The sequence below is a fragment of the Ictalurus furcatus genome, chromosome 11 (assembly GCF_023375685.1).
Source record: "Ictalurus furcatus strain D&B chromosome 11, Billie_1.0, whole genome shotgun sequence".
Taxonomy (NCBI): Eukaryota; Metazoa; Chordata; class Actinopteri; order Siluriformes; family Ictaluridae; genus Ictalurus; species Ictalurus furcatus.
The window spans coordinates 25438393-25463375 of NC_071265.1; the positions used below are offsets into that span (position 1 = coordinate 25438393).

Sequence of the window (24983 nt, forward strand, 5' to 3'; positions counted from 1 at the left end):
CACTAATGCTCTTGTGACTGAATGAACCCTCATAGAATTTGCTATGGTTTTAATGGTTGTAATGGGAATTGTTCCCGTGGGTCCTCACTGTCTAGTACAGTGGTTTTCAAAGTGGGGGCCGCCAGGGGGCGCCCGAGGGGCCTCAACAATCTGGTGTGAAAAATCAATTCTCACGCTCAGACAACCACACCCACACACACACACACACACACACACACACACACACAATCAATTTCTAAGGTAATGTAAAGATGTAGGATGTAATTATTAATTAAAATAAAGGGGATATATTCAGAAGTCTGCATTTTTAATGTGTTTTAAAGACATCTTGCAAAAGGGGGGCCTCAGTCAAATGTTAATGCCATTTGGGAGGCCTTGTCCTGGAAAAGTTTGGGAACCCCTGGTCTAGCAGATACTAGGGATGCACCGAAATGAAAATTCTTGGCCGAAGCCGAAACCGAATATAATGAAAAACTTGGCCGATAGCCGAAGGCCGAATACAGAACACGTTTTTTTCGTGTTTTTTCCATTTATTTTGCCATTTTTTTCACCATTGCATAAATTAAATAGTCAAAACGTGCTTTTTACTATTTTGTCTTGCTTTTCAAAGAAAAAAAAAATCAATTACAAAAACAACAATTTCAAAATATTTATTTAACACCGAACATTTTTTTTCATTCCAGCAGGCTTAGGCTACCAACAAGGCACAATATAACTTTAAATAAATAAATGAGTAAAATAAAAATATTTTGATGTGGTCATCTTTGAGCCCCCCTTGAATAGCCTACGTTAGGCTTATAACTGACTGCTGAAAGAATGGAACACTCTGTAGCCTACAACAAAAAAGAGCATTAAAAAGCGCATTGACAAGAGTGCAGAAAATGGTTCTATTGGGTTCTATACGGCTGATTATATTGGGGATATACACCGCTCGCGTCCCTGTACACCTCGCGGAGTATTATAGTGGATATAGTATAATTAGATACGCTGTTACTGTTATGTTCCCTTAAATAAATACGTCTTTACCTGCTTCCGTACTCTACTCCCTTACGTCTCGCGACGTGACAGAATACTCCGGAACAGAAACAAAACAAACGCACGTGTCCAGAGTAAACTTCCGTCAACATCCGAAGAGCACGTAGCTCGTGCACGTAGCTCGTGCATGCGCGCGCCCGCTCATCTCTCCGAGCGCGCTGCCGGAAGTGGAGGTCGTGACATTCGCGCGTCTCACTCTGGTTGCTAGGCTATTTGGTCGCGTCGTCAAACACCTCATTGTTTGGTCAAATTTATTCGGCCTTTTCACTTATTCGGCCCAACACCGAAAATGCTTTTTTTTTTTTGCTATTTTCGGCCGAATAATTTCGTTTGCCGAACATTCGGTACATCCCTAGTAGATACCATTAAGGACCAATAATGGCAATGGTCTTAATAATTGTAATAGGAATTGTATTGGTTTAATTGGCAACTGTAAGGGTCCCTGTGTGTGCTCACTGGTAATTTGTTGCCTTCTATTGGTGGCATGTTCTGTCTAGTAAATACCATTAAGGACCAATAGTGGTAATGGTTTTAATGGTTAGCTGATGGTTTGTAATGGTATTTGTAGTGGAAATCATTCCCAGCTAGCGGTCCAACACTGAATCAACGTTGAATCGGTGTTAATGCATCACCCCAACTATCGCTGAATCAACACTGAAATGTTGAAATTGATTTTTTTCGTCAGGTTTGCACCCTGAAATAATGCTATTTTATAGAATACATCAATATGTATAATCTAATAAATAGGTGAGTTAACAAGCGTAATCAATATCTAGAAGTAGAATCCAGAAACTACATTATGATCAAACTATATTGTAAGCGTGTAATGAGTTAGAAGAATCCCGTGTTTTTCTGCACAGAAACTGCTTTGGTAAGTCTACAACCTTGAGGCCCGATACCAAATGTGGAGTTAGGACAAGGCGGCTGGAAAGGAGGACAGATACCGAGGAAGGGCGTTTTGCTCAGAGGAAGACGAAGGAAAACTGTGTCTGAGTGAAACTTAAAAACAAACAAATAAAACAAACAAAAAAACAGCTAAATTATCCTACACCACAATTATAAAACAGCTATAAGCAGATGTAATAAACTGTGGCAAAGTAGCCGAGTTGTTTTTGTTTTTTTAAGATAAAAAAAAAAAGGTAAAACCATGCCTAAGATGAGCACATTAGCTCAGAAAGGTATAAAAAGGCCTGTGTGTGATTGCACAATTTAGACTGCCTGCAGAGGTCTCACTTTATTTGTTTTAAATAAAGTTTAATTTCTTCTGACATCCGTAACCCCTGGTCACTGGGTGTTTTTTGACGTTGGTTGGAGAGATTTTTCCACAGTTTCAGTGATGAAAAATAGATCAAGATGGACATAAAAATCAATATCTGTTCAACTTCAATTAAATCGCTTATTTAACATCAAATCAAAATGCCGTTTATGTACAGATCATGATCAACTGGAGAGCTAAGTTTAAGTGACTTAAAACAATTAGTTGGATTGACATTAAATCTAAGCCCCACCAGTGGGGGAAGTGAAGCTGACCAAAAATCAACATTGATTCAACACTGAAAAGCAATGAATTATCAACATTGCTTCAATCTAATTTAGCACTGAATATTCAACCGCAACCAAAATGATGATTCGGATGGAATTTCAACATTCGGTCAATGTCACCTTGCTATCAGCGTTAGAATTTCTGTCATGGTTTCTATTGTTTGTCCCCCCCCCCCCATCTTCTTTTCAGCAGTGACCTATTAGCGATGTGAAAAAACTCCTGACACACAATTCAGAGAATATATTAAAGCTATAACTATAAACACTTTAGCTAACTTCGGACTGAATGAGCAATTCGCCACACTACAAAATCTAGTGGAAAGCCTTCCCAGAAGAGTGCAGGTTATTACATCAGCAAGAGGGACAACATCTGGAATCAAAAAGCATATACGGGTGTGACTAGACAGGTGTCCACATACTTCTGGCCATATAGTATTAGTTATGTGGCATAGGATCATCCGGATGATAGGAGGATAATAAAACGCCACATCAAACTAATATTTAAAAAGAAAAAACCTGATTATGAACTTTTATCCATCAGTTAAGTCAAATCAGCGTCGCTGTCATTTTTAGCACGTCGCATGGCAATGGATAAAAATGAAAGACCGTTACTTCAGGAAACCATCATGCCACAGGACTAGAATACAACAGTAAATATGGACAATAGATACAGATAGCGACCATAAGGTACTGCATCCGGAGTCACAAAATGAAACAAGTCACATAAATAAGAAATACGCTACATTTAATAGATACAGTGGGGGGGAAAAAATTCTGAATGCGCCAACATTTTTTCTTTTTTTTTCTTTTCTTTCAGTAAAAATATTTCCAACGAGGTTATTCACATGAAATGTTCACAAGACATCAGAATTAACTCAAGAAATCCGCAAATATAACAAATTCCCAACGTTAAAGTCCATAAATAAAGTTATGTGTAATAAAGCGGAATGACACGGGGAAAAAAAGTACTGAACACGCTAAGAAAAAGCAGTTCTCCATGGCAAGGTAAGGCAAGGAACCGGCTGAAATCCGTAAGTAATTATACCCCCTATCTGTGCAAATTAATATCAGCTGGGTTAGTAAATTGATGGTCTACGAAAAGCCTTTTCATGACCAACGTGTCACACAAGAAACATCTCATATTTACTGAAAAAATGTTGACGCATCCAATACTTATATCCGTCACTGTATAAAGTGTAGCAGCAGTGGGGAGATGATGCATACAGCTTTTTAAAAAATGGTGTAATGTATGAACATTGCATCAGTACTTGGTGACTACCGTAGGTGAACAAATATATGAACAGTGATTGCACAAAGTGTAGTAAAAAACAATTTGCTCTGTGCAATAACAGGAAACTGTTAAAGAGAAGTGTGAAAGGGAACTGTTAAAGGGAAACTCCCCCCTGAAATACTTTAAATACGTTTCATTTGAACTATTTATGAGGTGCTTACCAATTCCGGTGCTTATCTGTTGGTTGGTGTTCTCTTTTTGGTTCTTCCCATGAGACGTTAGTGGCTGTGTGCTGCGCTGACATGGCAGGGGGCCATTTCTAGCAAGTGACAATGGTGTTTAATAGGCAACAAAACAAACAAACATCAAACATAAGTGATAACAGTTTGTTTTCTCACTCAGCAACATCAATCAAGGTCATATTAATAAGAAATCCACACTAGAAGTAGCGGAGACAGCCAACGCCGGACGCAAAATTCCAGAATGCAAAGAATCAGCTCGGCTGGTTAACGATCTACAAGATGGCAAGCGTGATGCTGTGGACACTGATACGTTTGAACAGAGTGTACGGATGAGGAATAAAACTTGCCAGACAAGTCAGACCTTACCACACAGAGTCTTCTGAACACTCACAGTCTCAACAGTGTGGAGATGTTAATACACACTTGAGAGAAAAGCCACAGTGGAAGCATATTATTCTGTCATGCCGGGGTCTCGTGTGCGATTATTCGAAGGCAATTTATACGAATGCTTTTTGAATGATAGGAGGAGTGTGTGAACTCTTGCTCTGTTTGGATTTGCTTGCATGCCATTGTTCTGAGATCACTGCTTCAAATGTACTCGGCACTCATCCAGCGATTTAATCCCCAGCTGGATCTTTGCTTACACTTGTTTAGCAGAGCTGGTGGCTTGAACAGCTTCAGGTTTGTTGATGTTGGAGTAAAGGGTTCTGATGTCTCGGGGTCGTTTGATGAGTGTGCTACATTCTGTCTGTCCTGTTTTAACCATGTGTGTTCGAGCTCAACGTGCTACGTGTTTACACAGATAGAGGAATGACGAATTCAAGCAAAAAGAAAAAAGGCAGAAAGTGTCGTAGTACGGTGTAAGACTACCATGAGCTGCCAGAACAGCTTCAGCGCACCTTGGCACAGATTCTTCAGCTCACTGGAATGACACATTCTTCCAAAAGAAATTCCCTCAGTTGGTGTTTCGACAACGGTGGCGATAAACGCCAAGGCCGTATCATACGACTGACATCGTCATTTTCACACTCCTCAAAGCATTCAGTGAGTCCTGGACGAGATCGCTTCAATCAGGACAGACATGTTCCATCAGGATAAAGGAGATCCGTCAGAAGAACCTTGTATTGATTTGTCATGGGGGCGGGGGCGGGGGGAGGGGCAAGCGGAGCAAAGACCATCCCCGCAAAATTCCTCCAACAGCATAACAGAGCCAGCTTTTTAACAAAATAAATAAATAAATAAAATTTGTGATTATAAAAGTTTCTTTAATGTCAACTTGCTTTTCGAAAGTTCTGTTAAAATGCAGTATTTTCTGAATCATTTAGAAAAAGTAGTAACATTTGAGTCATGCTACTGATCCACAGGTAGTTCTGAAATAAGTTGCTACTTTGGCTACGTTAAAAGCATAATCTTTTAGGGTAATAATAATAATAATAATAATAATAATAATAATAAAAATCGCTTGTAACACATTTACACAAATCATTTAAAATAGAATACATTCATATGAAAAAAAAAATAATAATAATTTCATTTTAGTATTTCTACATGAATCAAACTGGAACTACAGTACATTATCAGCAGGGTTGGGAGGGTTACATTAAAAATGTATTGTTACAGTTACAAATGACTTTATTAAAAAAAATGCACGCAGTAACTTAATCCAAGTATCACAATATACAATATAAAGTAACATAATCTGATTATTTTTGGATTACTTCAAGGTCACATAGGTAAATAAAGTCAAGAGAACAGCAATATGATCTCAAATACTTTTATTTAGAGCTTATTTTAGAGCTTAGAAACATGTTCACTGTTTGGATTTGTTTTAATGACGTTAATAAATTAATACATAAATAGATCACGGTCCCTGATGCGGGTAACATGACATCACAAAAGCTAGAGCGACTGTATTCTGGTTTTTTTTCCTGGGGGTGGGGGGGGGACGGGGGACGGGGGACTGAGTCTCAATAGCATTGAACATAGTGTTACTATAAATGCAGACTTTAATATGCTGGAAAAAAAAAAAACCCACACACTTAGCATCTCATAAATTTCTAAATAAAATTGGTTTTACGTTTGACATTTTTTCCCGACGTTCTTTCGAACGTCACTGGAGTAAAATGAAATATTAGACACCACGAGTGTACCTTCCGCCATCATTTACACATTTGAATGGACACGTAATACGAAAAGCAACGTGAAATTAACGTGAAGTTAAAAACGACCTTATACGGCGGCCATGGGGATTGTTTCGACTAAGGACAGTGGTCATTTGCTGCTATTGTCAAGCAACTGTTTGATGCCGTACACAACAGCGCTTCACCTTCACGCGTTCGCTGAGAATAGGCTAATGGTTGAGAGGCAGGAATTTGGCCAATAGGTGCTGCAAACCTCTAATAATCGACCAGTCGGTGTTCGAGAAGGCGGGAATTACAGATCGGGGTTAAAGCGATGCAAACACGATGCGGTATTAGACCATAAGCACATCATAACCAAACTGAAGCAGAATCCCAGGCATTTTCTCAAATTAGAAATCCCGGCCAGACGCTTGTTTAAGGTCTGAAAAAGAGGACATGTCAATAAAGTACTGGGATATCAATAAAGTACTCTCTATCTATCAAAACATAAGAAGCTTCAGGCTCTTAATCAACCGTCAGCCCAAAAAAAAAAAAAAAAAAAAAAAAAAAAAAAAAAAAACCATTACAGGTAACATTTAAATTATGCACTGTATATGAAATGAAGACTCGTAGAAGAGGTGTGTAAGCCCACATCATTTTACTGACACACACTGATAATCTTTACAAAAGACAGGAACAGACACCTCCGAGCCTCGGCTCTCGGTGTGACTGAGGCTTAAGCTTAAGGAAGCAAGCTGGGGAAAAAAAATACACTGCCATGTCATGAAGCCCTTAAATTAACTACATACAACTCTATTTCTCACAGCATATAAACATTAAACACTTATTATAAAACAAAGCAATAAAATAGGCTCCTTAATAATAAAAAACATTTGTAATAAGTCCTTTTTTTAAATTTCTTTTTCTTTTTTTTTTTTTTAAAGTGGTGATATATGTAGGTCCTGTCCTGCTGAGTGAAAGGGACTTAAATATCTGACAGCGGTTATCTACAGACACCCACTACACATCATATCACAGGCTTTAAAAGGCCTTCATGTGCGAGCGGCTGTTTCAGAAACTTGGCTAGAGGAATCAATTTTCAATTTATTAGTACGGCTTAGAAGTGCAAAACTAGCTTTTCTTTCTTTTTTGTTTTTTTAAAGCATGGGGATTAGACATGTTCTGATAGTCTTTAATATGATACAATGTATCACAATAATAAACAGGCACAATATTAACAGTGGACAATTCAGAATATTATTATTATTATTATTATTATTATTATTATTATTATTATGATTATGTGCTGCCTTCCCTTTGTGAAGAAGTTGCCTGGTTATGCAGTATACGCTGGGCAGCAGTTGTGCTCTCAAATGAATTCTGTCCCATTTAGATCATCAAAATAAGGTCAGCGTAAAGACAGCTGCCTGGCTTATATCGATTAGCGGATTAATCTGAAGAGGGCATTGCACGTGGCCTTAGAGAAAGGAATCCCACAATTCTGTTCAGTGGACCACGGACAGAACTGTCGCTCACAGTCCCCCTGATGCCCATTGACGATCCCATCCAAAATCTTTCATCTTTTTAGCTAGGCTACTTCGATAAGAATTCGCTATAATAATGATAATAGCATCTCCTTAACGCCAGCTTATTTTTTACCCCCAGATACTTAACTTTACAGAGTGATGACACCAAACTACCAAGCTAGCTATTTAGTTATTTCTTTTTAGCTACCCCAATGACAGACTAACTTTTAGAAAAAGCTTTTATGGAGCCTTTAGCCAGCTACTTGTTTAGCTAAGGTAACACGCTAGCTAGCTTTAGTTTCCAAATTAATAATAAAAATAAAAAAAAATTAAATAAAAAAAGGTGCGTTACGACTGACCGATAGCGTGTGTGGTTCAGGTAGTGTATGTAAGGTTGAATTCAGCCACAATACAACTAGGTTGAATAGTTTAGCAAGGGGACCGCCAGGGCTTCCAGAACAGTTCAAACGTCAGCCGATAAAAACGCTTGCATTTTTTTAATGCAACATATCGCGATAATATTGTGCGTGGTGATGAAGGCTAGAGGTTTAGCATGATATGTGAACCTTAGTATCGGCTTGTGCCTAACAGGGTTATGATTAAGATCGCCAAAGCTGTAAGTTATCAACATAAAACACGGCGGATTGAACAGCAGTGCAAAGCACGTCTTTAAACGCGGCCGTATAGTAGAGCCGAGAGGAACAGAAGGGAAATCCGTGGCATTTTGAGAGAACCTCCCGGCTGAAAAGAACAACTACACTGTCTACCCAGATGACAGCGCTGTTAGAAGTCAGACGGTTATATTGCAAAGGCTACTTTCAGAAAGCACCATCTAATAAATAGACTGGTAAAAAAAAAAAGCAAAAAAACAAAACAAAACAAAACAACCCCCCCAACAAAAAAAAACAAACAAACAAAACAAATCTAAATTCATTAAGTTGCAAATAATCTACAATATTCAGGAATGCAGCTGTACAATTTGACAACAGTGTGGATTTAAAAAGGAGGTGTTTATGTTGATAAAATGGCAATGTTTCCTCCGTTCCATAAAAATATACGGGCAAGTATTAGCACCCTGAACTCGGAGAGAAATAAATTAATGCAAACTGAACAACAGGAGGAAACAATGAGCATCTGTATAAAACTAGTACAAACTCTAATGCTTTCTGGCCAAAGTGTATGCATAAGTGGCTCGATTTCTAGTAAGGATATAAAAACCACATCATGGCTGAAAGGATGTGGCACAGGCTTGTATGGGTGTGGGTATGGGCGTAGATGTTGGGTGTTGTATGTTGGGTGTGTATGCCTTCACTAAAAGCTTTTCAGAAATGAGAGTGATGTTTGAAAGCTTGTTAAAAAAGCACATGTATACAATCACACACACACACACACGGAAAGAAACATTCTCACTTCATGTTGTGAGACACGTGTGGGAGCTTTGCTCAATCTATGCTGGTGCTGTGAGGTGGAGAAGGAGGAGGAAGAAGAAGAAGATGACGCCGGTTACTCCATGATGGTTCGGTAGATGACTGGCTCGATGTAGTCGCCTCTGTATCGGGAGTTAATCACACGCTGCCTCTTGCTGTCCTGCAGCTTCTTCTCTCCGAAGATCCCATCGAAACGCATGTCTGATGCCTTCGACTGGATGAGAGCACGCACACACACACACACACAGAAGGGAAGACACACCACACACACACAAAAAAAAGTCAGTTTCAGTTTTTGAAAGAGAACACACCTGTGGCTATTGGCGCATCACACGCACCACATGTACCACCGGTTTCGCTCTCGGACCCGTGGTTAATCGCTAGCTGTGTTTGTCATGAGTGTTCGTTAAGTGTCAGGATGTCAGCGAGATAACATTCCCAGTTTGTGAGCGTTTAAAGGGGTCCCAAACCCATCGTTACTTGTAATAATCTCTCCTTCATCGTTTATTAAACGAGTGCAAGAATGAGTACAGCAAGCTGCTCAGGCTCCACATGAAAGGTTGTGAAGTTCGTGTGCTTCGTCTGTGCTCTATAATAAATGCTCTCTAATGTGAGAGCAGTGCAGTGACATCAAAAGTCTACTGCAGGGGAATTCCACGGAAATTTGTAAAAAAGTCCAGGTAACAAAACTCCTTGCTTACGATGGCCAGGATAAACAACTGACATGACTGAATGGCGACGTCAGATATTTTTTAATATTTAATTATTAGTGATTATTTCATTTCTACAAAGAAAAAAAAAGAAAAGAAAAGAAAAATAAAAAAGACAATTTGAAGAATTTGTTATTTGTTTCGTAGTGTTGCTTCACATTACCACTTTCAATTAGTGAACAGATTAGACATACGTTTTAAATTAGATGAAGGGAGAATAATGATGATGAGTCTTTATTGATCACAAACACTACAGCACAATGAAATTCTTTTCTTCGCATACCCCAGCATGTCAGGAAAGTTGGGGTCAGAGCACAGGGTCAGCTATGATACAGCGCCCCCTGGAGCAAAGAGGGTTAAGGGCCTTGTTCAAGGGCCCAACAGTGGTAGCTTGGCAGTGCTGGGACTCGAACCGCCGACCTTCCGATCCGTAACCCAGAGCCTTAACCGCCAAGCCACCACTGCCTCCAATAAACCAATCATGTTGTTTAAACAATCATGTTGTTAATTTACTAATAAGAACAGAGAGGGAACATTAAAAAAATGAAAAATCCATTAAGATCTGTGTAAACTTTCCCTTTCCGATCTAACGCCTTTAGGACTGTAGCATCTAATGAGTGTCCTTGACCTCCGTAAGTATATGTAATTGGATAAGTCTCAACAGAGAACTGAATAGGGACGTCAAGCTGGCTTATCTTTAGGCTAGAGTTGCTGCACTCAGGCCAGGTTTTTTTTTCATTCATGCTTAACGGCTCTGCTGCGGTACTTTTTCAAGTGTTGAGTTTGGTTTCTTGAAATACTTTGCTGGGTCTGCATCCACACTGTGGTGCACGAGTTAATGACCCCTGATCTACTGAGTTTTTGAAGATAAAAAAAAAAAAAAAAAAAGTCTCTCATCTTCTCCGTGATCATTACCAGCTGTCAATATGCCAGCTGACCTCCAGAGCAAATTGTCCTTCAGTTTATCTTCATCACTACTCCAATGATGCATCATTTACCAAATAGCATTACTGTTGCTAACACATGTGGTGCATGCATGCGATGCTATCAGTATAGGAATTATGTGCAGGTGTGTGTGTCATTTCTGGGCAAACCCCGGCTCACACTAATGACACACGCCGGTCAGTTAAACACACAAACATGAACGGCTGAGGCAAAACCTCAGATATCTCGGAAAAACATCCATGTGGTCATGTGGCCATGTGGTTAGTTAGTGTGGGTAGGTTGGCTGTAAGATGTGTGGTAAAATGGAGTTGCTTTCTGACTACAAAAACACACCCTGTGGATAACTGTAATGAAGATGAGACTATAGACCACCTATTAATACACTGCTCACGCTCAGCTGAGAAGATAAAAACTTAGGTTTAGATGTTAAAATGGATGGAAAAAATCCCACATAATGGATGGGATAATTGGGGGGGGGGGGGGAAAGCTTATTAAAAAGCACAAAAGATTTGTACTGGTTTGTAACATGCATCACAAACGATAAAATCTGGAGAAAAAAAAAAAAAAGGGTAAAATTATCAATATCCCCGCTGAGACGGTCCTCGAACAAATAGTAAACGGACTAAAAAGACAAAAGACGATAAACCGAAGAAGACAACAAATATCCTTATTAGCATTATTAAAAATGTAAAAGTTATCTATATAAAATATCATTTACAATTTGTGAATATAATTAATAAAAAAAGAGATGTCTTTCATACTGTGGAAATAATATACATTTAAACTGTAAATAACACGTAAATAATGTGTGAGCATTTGTATATATATATATATATTTAATATCTGTATAAAATGTGAAGATTATTTGTAATAAGGTGTTGAATTTTTTCAATAAAGTTAGATTTAAAAATGCAAAACCGCAGGATTGCATTTGCAATGTGCACGGAGCCTTTGCATGCAGAGTGGCAAATTGATTGTGTGTTAATATTTGCATGTGGCAGGTATATTTGCTTCACCCACTAATGTGAAGCAAATATCATTTACGTGAATTATAAGCACTGGCGGCTTGTACAGAGGGGCAGGTGGAAGAGCCCCACCATGAATTGAATATCAGCCCTTCAACAAATGTTAATCTTTATTAAGTCCTTGCTCACAATTCCATACGTTTTAAATTCCGTTGAAATACTAATGACCTCTTGAGTGAGCAACGATTTTAAAAATGTTACTATTTGACAGATATAAGCTGATGTCCCACTGATTTGCTTGACTTTCTAGATGTTACACAGTCGTGGGGAGGCGTGTCCCCACTTAACATCCATAGAGTTCTTACTGCACCTAGTTTTCAAAAATGGGAATTAAAACAAATGCTAACAGAGAGGTCCACAGGGGCACAAATCACGCTGCCCCATCCTAAGGGAAGGAGCAGAGAATAGGACAGACAGTTAGGTTGCCAGACTAGGATAGTTTAAGAATACTTAAAAGTTGCTTTGATAGCAAATAACTGGAATTAAATATAATAATAAAGTCTAGACACTGTGTCTATGATGTACAGAACTATTTCTATTGTAAAATATATATTGCAAAAAGTAGAACCGGGAAAGGGAGATTACGGAGTGCATAATAATCATACATCGGAATTGTGTGTGCACGATGCCGTCCTTGGTTCCCACGCAAAGATTTTGAAAAAAGAAAAATAATGTGTCGCCTTTGCAGAAAGTTTGTAAAAATATTTTTACGGTCAAGTCTGTGTGGGTTTTGAGATTTAGGCTGCGTCCGATATTGCGTACTATGACAGTACGTACTGCATTGCTGTTGAAACAGCACGTACTAATCAGTATGTTTGTGTAGTATGAATACAATCCTGTACGTACTACGTCCGCCATGTTAGCAGTGTCATGTGACCTTCGATGTAGTCAAACACAAAAATCTTAAGTTAACAATTTATTCGGGTTTTGTTAAACAAGTCCTGTCTAACCAAGGTTTTAAAAAGGGCCGACGCTGTCTTATGCAATTTTTTTCTTCTGAGCAAGTTCGCACCAGTCCCGTTGCATTATGGGATTGTTTGACTCGCATAGTGTCCATCAGTTGCATACTTCAAAATCTCACCAGAAGCAGTACATCATCCTGGTGTTTCTCGCCTACTGCTTCTTGCCTACCGAGAATCCGGAGATACTACCCCTCTGGCATACTGCTTTTCTCCTACTATATAGTAGGTAAGTATTCGGTTTCGGACGCAGCCTTAGTCAGGCTGGTAATTTTGCTGAAACCTTGGCAACTGGTTAATGATATCAGCACTTCAGTGCTAAATCAAACACCGCTGAACAAAAGTTCATCTAAAACGGCTCAAAACAAGCTGCTAGACTACGCTGGATGACTGTGTTGTTGACTCAGCTGCATATTTTAGGTTAGCCTAAAAAAAATTCAACAGATAGTAAGCCTATAGCACGAGTCAATTGTGATCGCCTCTCAACTTAATTCTGTTTGAGGCTATGTTATTAATGTCGTCCTGCCCCACCAAAATCTATGGTCCTTAGGTGCTGCTGAAATAGACTGTAGACATTACGTTCCACATTCTAGCAGTTAATATAATATTAGAAAACCACTGAATTTCCAGAATAGTAAATGAGAGGAAAATGGAAAGCTCTTTGCAAAAAGACAAGTGCTCTCCACTGGTGAGGTTCTAGTTCTTTCTGTTTTCACGAACAAAGGAGCAATGTGATGTTTTCTCTCCCCACACCACACTCTGGTGAGCTCTTTTGCTCAGGAAGCCAGCTTCCCGTCCATCTCCATTCTATAGGTGCACAATAAAACTACTGTGTGATGTTAAAGAGTAATTCCAAGCCATTGTAAGTGGGTCAGGATGCTCAGCTAAATATTACAACGAACAAGATGGTTCTCCATTCAACAATTCTAATGAATTGTGGGAGATTCCCTAGTGTTTAAGCCTGTGAAGCCCCAGAAGAAGTTGTTATCTGATCGCGTGGTGGCTGACACAGTAACGCTACAGTAAAGGAAGTGGTACTTAAAGTAGAGGATAAGTGTAAAATAGAATTGACATCACTCCGAGCCGCTGTCGTGTCATTTAGAAGAATGTGATATGCAGATGTGGTTTTCACAGCTAAATGTGTAGCTCACCAGTCTGGATTTCACCCTTTTGGGCAGTTCTTCATCTAATGTGTAGACATCGTCTCTCTTGGCTGTGAGCTGTGAGCCATCCTCAAACTCCACCTATGCAGAAGCAGATGACAGGTCGTCTTAGTTCTCTTTAAAACCTGATCTTACTTCTGTTGAGCCAGTGGAACAGTCAAGGTTCTGCGACCACAACTGCCACACAGCTGTCCCTTTATCCTCTACTGTTCGACATGGTTTCAAATCTCTGGTTTTAGGATTCTTGTGGTTGTCAAGTTTCAGTTACTCTCTTAAAGGCACTTTTGGAGGAGTTAGGCTAATGTAAGCATATTCAATTCGAATGGAAATAAGGAGCTACATCATTTCCATTTTCTCAACCTGCTGTGTTCTTTTGTGTACTCGTTACCATGTCACATTCAGACCATGTTAGGATTTTGGCTTACCTGGTACATTTGAATGACGTGTGCTGCCACAAACTTGGCTCCGTAGATGATTCCATCTGTCCAACGCACTTGCACCACCTCTCCCAGGGGTGGAGGACCCAGCTGGGTACAGTCACGGCTCTACACACACACAATTTACATTCAAAACACCAGAATAACAAATAGTTACTTACACGCTTATACTGCAGCTGATTGTGTATGTTGGACATTTGTTGGTCTCTTCACCTTTCAGCAAAGGCACCAGATGTTTGTATTTTTTGGGTTGTATTTGAGTTTTGTTTACTCATCACTACCTACTTCAAACAAAACTCAAATAATTGGTGTTTTAGGACCTTTTGTATGAGAGTCTTGCGACTGCAGAAGCAAATTAGGCAGCACATAGTGTACAGTGTAAAAGGTTAAGGTTAAATTTTTGTGATGTAAAAAATTAAACCAATATAAATTCTTTCAGATCTTTTTAGACCTTTAATGTGGAGGGAAAAAAGAAAAAAGAAACTCCACAAGTGTTCACACCCTTTTATAATGGGGCAGGTGAGACAATCAGAATTAACCAATCAGATTCAAGCTCATGTCCAAAAGTAATCATCATCCCACCTGTCATTGATTCTGATTAAATCTGATCGAGATCCTCCAGTAAGCTTGTTGCTCATTTCAAAATGGCAGTCTTTTCGTTCTACCTCAGGAGAAGTCGACTGCTTTCACTGCCGTGAGGTAGAGGGGAAAAAAAATCTGCTGCAGGATGGTAACAATCGAGTCAGGACCTGATACCAATCTAAGGCACAGTGATTGGAAGTGTATGCTCTAGGATACCAAATATATCAAAGTCAGAATGCGCAAACTGACAGTGAGGAATTCTACACAGCTGAAAACAAACTCTAGTTTTACTCTCAGCTGCATTATCTAGCTGGTTTGCGAAACCATTCTTGAGTTGCTTTATATTCGGACTGAGGAGTAGTGTATATTGGCTGTTCTAGAAATCAGCATCCCTGACTTCAACGTACAGAATCAACTCAAACGCTCAAGCAATTTCATGGGTACTTTCAAGATCCCGAAGATTATGGGTGGAAAAGTGAACAATCAGCAGAAGTCTGGTCTAGCCTCAGATGCTTTGTTAGCTCACTGACATGTGGGGTTGGACAATCCTGAATGAGATATGAATGACAACGTTACGGCTTGGAATTGAGACTGTGAGTGTCACTCGCTGAATGTCAATATTTAGAATATATTTATTAAATTCTTACATGACTGTAGCAGACTGTGGGAGCTGTATCTTCCTAGCGGTTGTTGGTGAATGACAGCTTGTTTGCAATTTGATTTGTTGATGTACTCCAATAGCCTAAATCCTAACCACTACTTGGGTAGCCCTCAGCAAAAAAAACCCCAAAAAAACCCCAAACCCATCAGATATTACTGTGGATGAATTCTGAAGGGCAACCAAAAAACCCCATTAGATATTACTGTGGATGAATTCTGAAGAGCAACCAAAAAAAAACCCCATCAGATATTACTGTGGATGAATTCTGAAGAGCAATCAAAAAACCCCCATCAGATATTACTGTGGATGAACAATAAATCTGGTTTGATTTATATGCAGAAGGGAATCCTATTTCAGCTCAGGAAAATCTTTCAGAACTATGCATATTAGAAAATTTCAACCCTTGACCACGTGACGGACTTTCCCAGAACACCAATCATTTACTGTAAAATGGTAACCAGATTAGAGAGCCAATAGTTCAGTGTGTCCTCCAAGAGGAAAACAGTAATCGCAATAGTAATGGCCGCTTTCAAATTGATTGGTTTTTGTTTCTTTTCTTATGCTGTGCCGAGTTAAAAATGGTGTCTCTGTGGGTTGAGTTCAAAGTGGTAGCTCTGTGCTTGTGATTTGAAATTTCAAAAGCCCCTTAACCACCAACTACATGGCTGTAAACGTGGATTATATCCTGCCTTAATTGTAATGTAATTCTGGATAAAGGGGTTAAAATGTAATGCAATGGAGTCCACACTCAAGCCCTCTCACCACAATGTCCTCAGGGAAGAGGTTTTCACTGAAGGAGCCATCATCAAAGTTGACCTCATAAAATGTCTCCTTTGTCAGCTGAACCACATCACACTGGTAGTAGCGCCCGTTTTTGTGCTTGCAGATCACTCTCTGGCCTGCACTGATTTCCCTCATGGCCTCCTTTTTCCGCTGTTGGAGAAAAAGAAAGTCGTATTTCCCCAGAGAATCTAACACCCATATCCCATTTACCCAAGTTAGTACTAGCAGCAGCCCCAATTCTCCACATGTACAAAATGCCTTTGACATTAAATGAGAAAACATTCGATCATAAACAGATACACAAGCATGTGGTTTTATGTGTTTAGTGCTTGACGCAGAGCATTTATTTGGCATGCAAATAAATTACCATCTAAAGATAGCACTACCGACAGCACCGAAAGCTGAAATCCGAGCGATGTTTGGTCTTTGTCTTATATAATCCTAGCTATGGTTTTTACAGCAAAAGCATGTATATTCATTTCTTTGGTCTAATTTTACTATACCCATTTCTTAGTGTATTTACGGTTGCTAACCCTATAGTCTTCAACAGGACTGGAATGCACCCCACACTTTCGCTGTTCATTTCCCCAAGTAACTGAATCAAGCCCAAAGTATGCTTCACTTTTTACAGGTACGCTAGGATCAGCGTACAGTACGAGTAGTGCAAATTTCGTCATCAGCAGAGTATGTGCGTACTGTACGCGTGCTGCCAGATTTTTCTAACGGGTCGCACGTGCGCATTTAATTCTTTTGCACTATTTAGTTGTTCCACAAGGTGGCAGCAGTGACCCAGGGCCGTGATTCTCAAGATAGTCGAAGGAAAACCGGAATAAAAGGAAGAGACTGAAACTAGTGCAAGCTCTTTTCTAGTTGAGTGGTCACATAGACCACTTAATCTTTTTAAAAATTTCTTCTTCCTCTAGTAACAAGTAAGGCAGCATGTCTTTCTCCTCCATTGTTCTTCGCGTTGCTGTGATTCTTCTTCGTTGTCGTCCTTCGCACCAGAAGTCCTGATTTACTGCTCTATACTGACTCTTGTAGGCGAGGAGGGGTAGTGCAAGTTGTCGTAATGCGCATGCGTCGACTGCCTGTGTACGCGTACATGTCAAATGTAGTATACTTTGAAAGGCTATGCGTACGACTGTGCGCATACGCTAACGTACATGTATTAAAAACGAAGTATACCAGAGGCTTCAGAGTGAAAAAAGCTCTGCTTGTAGGATCAAGCCATCTGATATTGCATGTGCATGCGTTATATATGCTGTGCGAGTATGTTAGGGCTTGATTACGCAATAAATACTACTATTTCATGCTATCTTCCGATTAAATGAAAAGCTGTTATAAATAAACATAATTATGAGCCACGGAGTATCTCTTTATCATCATCATTTGCCTCATAGATAATAGAACTCTGTGTGGAGTTTCACGTTCTCACTGTGTTTGTCGGAGTTTCCAGTCTTACAGTCTGTTACCACAACAAATTAAGCTAACTGAACATGGAGGAACATTATTAATGCCTATTGGTATCACTTTACAAGTATATACAATACAACAATTAGTATGGATGTACTGAGCATGAATAACTTGGCTAATCTTGGTTATATGTCACCTTGACAACAGGCACGCTACATCTTATGGACTTATGTGAACGGGAAGAAGCAGATGGGGGGGGACTGGGTGACTTAGTGGTTGGCACATTTGCCTCGCACCTCTAGGGTTGGGGGTTTGATTCCCGTCTCCACCCTGTGTGCATGGAGTTTGCATGTTCTCCCTGTGCTTTGGGGGTTCTCAACACAAGTCACATCGATGTCTGTTGGATTGTGGTCGGTCATGGTTCAACTTTACTAAATGTCAAACTAACAAAATTTGACTACAAGAAACATTTTCAACAAGATGTGTTGCTGCAACGTATTAAGTGAAATTATGCATAGGAGTTGTGTAACTACTGTTAGCCTTGGTATTAACATAAGTAGCTCTGTACTTTGTAAAGATGGACTTTTCCAGAGAGTGAAATTAAGATTAATATTGCAGCAAATGTGTCAGCTTAGAAAAAAAAATACAATGCTGAACTATGGCAATACTGCTCCACAAACACTGTATGAAATAAATATGGCTTTTTTTCTCTCTAATTTATCAAGTCCAAAATAAAAAAATAATAATAAAAAAACAAACAGTACTTTAGTTAACTACCTCTAACATAGTTATTGCTGCTCTAATTTGTCACTTCTGATTGGAACATACTTACTTCTCCTCTAATTTTTTACCTCTGATTGCACAGGCCCTTTATGACGGCAGCAGGTGACATAGACGATGAAAGGCCAGTCATCCGGGTGCATAAGGACACCCGCAGCCTGGGCACAGGTAGGGTGGTAAGAAGTGGGGCAGCGGCCATGAGAACACTGCACACAGCAGCCTGTCGTCTTCTTCATCCGCCTCTTACAGTAGTAACATTTCTGTAAAAAAAAAAAAACACAGTCTTATTAAGTGACACACATTTGCCTTCACATGACAAACGGGAAATAAGGTGAACTCGATACAGTGAACAGGGCGAAATAAGAGGAATAATGTACAAAAGTCTAGAATTTCCCTGTTCGCTAGAATTTCCCTGTTCGATTATTGTAATCTTAAACGTTTCCTTTTAAGGCTAACACAGTGGCAAAGAAAAAACTCCCTAAGGTGGAACTATGAGGAAAACTTGAAGCCCATTCACCTCTGGTTGTGATTCACCACTGTGAATCAAAAGTTAATTATTCAGAAAAACATTTTGGTTTACACCGAACAGCCATAACATTAAAACCACTGGCAGGTGAAGTGAATAATACCGATTCCCTTCACGGGGTGAGATATATTAGGCAGCAACTGAACAGTCAGTTCTCAACGTTGATGTGAAGCAGGAAAAATGGGCAAGCGTAAGGATCTGAGCGACTTTGACAAGACCCAAATTGTGACGTCTAGACGACTGGGTCAGAGCATCTCCCAAACAGCGGGACTCGTGGGGTGTTCCCAGTATGCTGTGGTTAGTACCTACCAAAAGTAGTCCAAGAAAGGACAACTGGTGAACCTGCTACAGGGTCATGGGTGCCTAAGGCTCATTGATGCGCGTGGGGAGCGAAGACTAGCCCATCTGGACCGATCCCACAGATCTACTGTAACACAATTTGCTGAAAAAGTAAATGCGGGCTATGTTAGAAAGGTGCCAGAACACACAGTGCATCGCAGCTAGGAAGCAATGGAAGAAGGTGGCCTGGTTTGATGAATCACGTTTTCTTTTACATCATGCGGATGGCCGGGTGCGTGTGTGCATCGTTTACCTGGGGAAGAGATGGCACCAGGATGCAGTATGGGAAGTAGGCAGGCCAACTGACGCAGTGTGATGCTCTGGGCAACGTTCTGCTGGGAAACTTTGGATGTTACTTACCACCTACCGAAACATTATTGCAGACCAAGTACACCGCTTCATGGCAATAATATTCCTTAATGGCAGTGTCCTCTTTCAGCAGGAGAATGTGTCCTGCTACACTGCAAATTGTTTTGAGGAACATGACAAAGAGTTCAAGGTGTTGACTCGGCCTCCAAATTCCCCAGATTTCAATACGGTTGAGCATCTGTGGGATGTACTGGACAAACAAGTCTGATCTGTAGAGGCCCAACCTCACAACTTACAGGAGTTAAAGGATCTTCTGCTAACATCTTGGTGCCAGATACCACAGCACACCTGCAGAGGTCTTGTGGAGTCCATGTCTCGACGGGTCAGAGCTGTTTTGGTGGCAGAAGGGGGACCTACACAATATTAGGCAGGTGGTTTTAATGTTATGGCTGATCGGTGTATAAGTAATGCACGTTCCTGACTCAGTATCACGTATTATCAGCACTACTACCTTCAGATTTTCACAACAGTTTACCCACCGATACCACCTGCACCCAGGCGTATATGGTTAGAAAAACTCTAGAGAGCTCAATCTATCTGTAGTGTTTTCTGCTTCTAGTGCAGCTCCTCGCTGTCTTTTATTTGTATACAAGCATAGATGTAGAAAAATAAATGATATTAGATTAACAGCACCTTCATTACTTGATAATTACTACCCAAATCAGATAATGATTTATTTATCAGTGTGGCTACTTATTAGTGTTATTGTTTTTGGCCTAGCAAGGAAAGATAAAGTACTGATAAAGAAATGTGATTAGACAAAAAAAAACTTTTGGACTGTACGAGCTACATTTGCTATACACCGTCTTCTCAGTAAAAAGGAAATGGCACTTCCTCTGCGGCAGAATCACGAGCTTTGTTGCAAAACAAAGTGCAGTTATTTTACCAGCTTAAACCTCTGTAAAGGAATGCCACTGAGATCCACTGGAGATCTCTCTGTGATGTTCACGAAGCGAGCCTCTAACACCGCCACCGCACACAGCACATGCACCCACCTGCAATATCAAACACAGAAACATGCCACAGTCACGTGTGTATAAGCGTAGCCCACACATTCAGAGAGAAGCTGACAACACTGAAATACAGTAGCTCATCAGTATCAAATCCTGGGCTGTGGGTTAGTATAAGAGGGAGTGCTCACTTGTCATTGTTGGCTCTGTGTAAGGCTCCACCTCTTAATGAGCACAGACAACAACTCTGTAAAATCAAGAGAGACACCCAAAGTGAGACATCCAATGACCTTAGTAATGACTCGTTGAGCTAGAGAACAATGTGTAAAGATTCCTGAGAAACTACTGGAAATTGATATTTGACAGAAGCGGCTGATGGGAAAACCGGTCTTCTCATGATAAAGTTGACTTTGTACAGTGGAAAACAACCAATAAAGCAACGCAGGTTGTGATGACGCTGTTACACGGTGACGTGACGATGCGGTCACTTTTACTCATCGTTATAACACTAGCTTATAAGTAAGACGTTTGGACCTGTGCTTGAATTCGAATTTGCAATGGGAAAATACACAAATAAAACACAATCAAGTTCACTACTTTGTAAAAGAAACTTTGTGACTTTGTGAAGTTCTGCTCTTGATGTCTACAGTGATTTTGTAATGCTGGTCTATTCTCTCATCTAACAAACCTCCCTTAGGCTGGTTAAGTAATAGAGCAGAAGTTATAGTTGAGCAAGGATTCAGCCAAAACAGAATAGGGCTTGAGTCACAGGCACACTTAAACAAAGAGGAAATTTGTTGTGACACGGATATTTAAAGTAAATGAAACATTTGACTGAAAGGATTTCTGTATGTAAGTCATCCATGGATGAACAATCCGCAGAAACAATTCTCTAACAGCTATGCACACTGACCTCAGTGAGGGCATTGGCTTTGCAACGGGCACATTTCCAGTCTTTCGTGACTCTCCCAGGGGAAACGCCATAGCAACCTAGCACAACGATATACACAAACACAGACTTTAAAACAGGACCACTAAAATCAGTTTTACACAGTGCAAATCCAGTCTTTTACGATGATTAGTCACACTGTATGAGATGATCCCGATAGGAATGATGTAACAGACTGTGTGATAACCCGTGTTCTTCCTGTCGGATTAAATGAAGAACATAGCTACTATGTTCTGCAACACTGGATGCTCAGCAACGGAGCACGAATTTGTAGCTCTTCAACTGGAAAGCATAAAACGTTTTCATGTTGTCATCATAATAAATAAACTCTAGGAACAGAGCATTTGCATGCTAATTAGCTAGCGACAAAACTAGAAGCTGTTATTCATCCTCTATTTCTTTCCATGTCACATCCCTTTTTCTCCTGACATGATATAACTGTGATGAGACCATATAGAGACATTCTCTCTGCTGCCCAATTCAACTGCTCTTTAAAAAAATAAAATAAATCTCATACGTTTTGTTTACTGCTCTGTCCTGTGAGTTTTGTGTAATCAAATGCTGTCCTCCTATTGGTAAATTTTAGACGAGTGTCATAACAACAGTCACAAGCTAAGATTTTAAGCAACATTTTCTGACACTGCCAGAACTTTGCCATTGGCTGTTGGTGGTGATAGTGGCGCTAAATCAGTACCAGTGAGAAATAAGTACCAGTGAGAACATCACAATATACCACCACTCTCAACTCACGACTAACGATCATTAATGGGTGAAACTGGTACTCACTGGTGTGCACACGCACACAGCACTGGGAGCAGCTGATGAGCAGGCTGGTTCCGTCCTTGTCCAAGTGAGGAGTGGACAGATGAAGTTCAGTGCACTCTTCTGTGGTTGTGCTGAAACACATCTCGGGGATCAGCGGCTTCGTCCTCATTTGACGTCCAGCCTGAACCACAACCTGCTCACAGTCGGCCTCTTCGGACTAGACGGAAGACAAACAAGAGTGATGAATATCTGTCAGCAATGCCACTGTGACACCTGCATCAGTCTACAGAAGTACAGCTGAACGATATGCAGTCACCATCGACACTGCACATCACATCGCAAAGGCTGTAACAGCCAAGTTCAGTCGAGACAATCGTAATACTAATACATTTCTAAGTGTGTGTGTGTGTGTGAGTGTGTGTGTGTGTGAGAGAGAGAGAGAGAGAGAGATACAATCCTTTCACAATTCACCTATCCAAGGTAGAGAATGGAGTGCGTATATACATTGGGCTTATAGTATCCACTGTAAACTTTTCTAGTGTCTATACTACCGGGCAAAAGTTTAGACACACTCATTCTTTATTTTTAGTATTCCCACCCCCAAATTTTAGAATTATAATAAAGTCATCAAAACTCCAAATAAAAAATCCAAAAGAAATCAAAATAATGTAATATTTTAGCATCTTCAATGTAGACCCCCTTTTTGCCTAGAATTTTCAGAAATGTATTCTTGGCATTTTCTCAACAGATTTCTTGAGGAATCTCCCAGAGATGTTTTTTTAAACCGTATTAAAGGAGTTCCCACCTACGTTGGACACTTACTGGCTGCTTTTCAGAATATTTCGCTCAATTCATCCATTAAAAAAAAAAAATTGTAAATAAAATGTTTGTTTTCTAATGAAAGAAATGAAAACGTTGGCACGATTATATTTTTTATCTACAACACCAATTACAAACATTTAATCATACACCTTCAGATCAAAAGATGTTTAAGATCATGAGAAACATTTCAGTCCAGTGTCTCCAAACTTTTGATTGGTAGTTTATATCTTAAACGGAGAACAGGCATTTTATGTATATATATATATAAATAAAATGTATGTGTGTGTAAATATTTATTTATTTATTTATTTATTTTTACAACCTAGTGAGCTGCTCAGGCTCCATGAGCCAGAATACACGCGTTTGATCATTCTAGTGTTTATGTTACTGAGACAATGGGATTGTGGTCTTGGGCGGTCCGTCGGGAAATCCTATTTTAAATGTTGTATAGCGCAAACAGAAAGGAAAATTTCTCATCATATGTCCACTAAGCAAATATTTAGCTATTGTTAGTTACATACCCGCTGGTGCGTTTGGAAGATCATACAGACGGCACAGTATGGGGGCTGGAGGCCCATCTCTCTGTTGTACGCTCTCTCTCGCTGTTCGTTGTAAGGTCTGTTCTGCCACAGCTGAGCCAGAGGCTTGGCCCACAGCTCACCTTCTAAACCATCCTCCTCTATTAAAGCCTGGTCCTGAAGCTCTGTAACACACACACACACACACACACACACATATACATGCACACACATACATACACACACACACACACAAATACATATATACACACGCACACACACAAATATATATACACATACACACACACAAATACATATATACATATATATACACACACACACACACACACACACACACACACACACACACACACACAAAGGTAAGGTAAGCGACAACATTTTTACACTCTGAAAGCAGGTCACATCTGGATCCAATAGATTAATACTTTGGTGTGAAACTCCTCACCCTCATCACTGATGCTGTCCTTTATTAGCGGATGATGTCTGGGCAGCCGCGCTAGACTGTTCAGTGCCTCATAAGAGCCGTGTTCTGCCCCCTGATGGATCAAAAGAAAACCCACAAACACATTTACTACACCACAGTCATCTAGATCTTGATTCCCTCTGTGTCAATCCTTCATATTTTGCCCACTTTCTATCTTTTTTTGTCTTCCAGTTTCCTGTCGATAGGCTTCACCTGTTCCTTGTTTTCTAATCTCCATATTTGGTCATAGATACATTTTCAGATTATATTTCAGATTATATGTCTCGGACATATGAATGCTTGACGTCTTGATGCTACCACTACACGTCTCTGGGATCTAAACACAAATATGAAATGTTAGCTAGCATAGACAAGCACTTGCATCAGTAACCATATGTCTTGGTTAGAGTGATGGTTTGGCCCACCATGTTTCTTGAAACTAGCATGGAACTCTGATCTGGATTTATGAGATGAGTGCCCTAAAATGTAGGTAAAATAAGGTATCTCCAATAGGACAGCCTTTACTTTTACAACATTTTGTCTACCTTCAGATTGAAACATATTGTATGGTGTACAGCATTTCAGTGTAATGCATGTATTTCTCGCACAGCTAAACATTCTCAGGATGTTAAGAGTACAATGGGGTTTTTTTGTGTTTAAAAAGCAGGGCTTGGTAGTGC

The 24983-nt window shown here is 39.9% G+C and overlaps 2 protein-coding genes across 4 annotated transcripts in view; both read right to left on the reverse strand.

Annotated features, from left to right (window-relative positions):
• st3gal3a (ST3 beta-galactoside alpha-2,3-sialyltransferase 3a) overlaps positions 1-4538 on the reverse strand; it is a 54086-nt gene extending 49548 nt beyond the window's left edge. The window contains exons 1-2 of one of the 2 annotated variants that reach the window (XM_053636820.1): positions 4417-4538; positions 4030-4127 (exon numbers count right to left, since the gene is read on the reverse strand). The gene's annotated coding sequence lies outside the window, so the exon portion shown is untranslated. Of the gene's footprint in view, positions 1-4029 lie in introns of both variants that reach the window. The other variant, XM_053636821.1, reaches the window with a different exon arrangement.
• A 1270-nt stretch (positions 4539-5808) lies between these two features.
• kdm4aa (lysine (K)-specific demethylase 4A, genome duplicate a) overlaps positions 5809-24983 on the reverse strand; it is a 33792-nt gene continuing 14617 nt past the window's right edge. For both annotated transcript variants that reach the window (XM_053636810.1, XM_053636809.1), the window contains exons 12-22: positions 24286-24376; positions 23823-24004; positions 22501-22696; positions 21679-21755; positions 20957-21012; positions 20702-20810; positions 18653-18841; positions 16368-16538; positions 14351-14470; positions 13914-14006; positions 5809-9337 (exon numbers count right to left, since the gene is read on the reverse strand). In XM_053636810.1, the coding sequence (XP_053492785.1) occupies positions 9200-9337; positions 13914-14006; positions 14351-14470; positions 16368-16538; positions 18653-18841; positions 20702-20810; positions 20957-21012; positions 21679-21755; positions 22501-22696; positions 23823-24004; positions 24286-24376 (1422 nt within the window). In that variant the 3' untranslated portion in view covers positions 5809-9199. The remainder of the gene's footprint in view (positions 9338-13913; positions 14007-14350; positions 14471-16367; positions 16539-18652; positions 18842-20701; positions 20811-20956; positions 21013-21678; positions 21756-22500; positions 22697-23822; positions 24005-24285; positions 24377-24983) is intronic.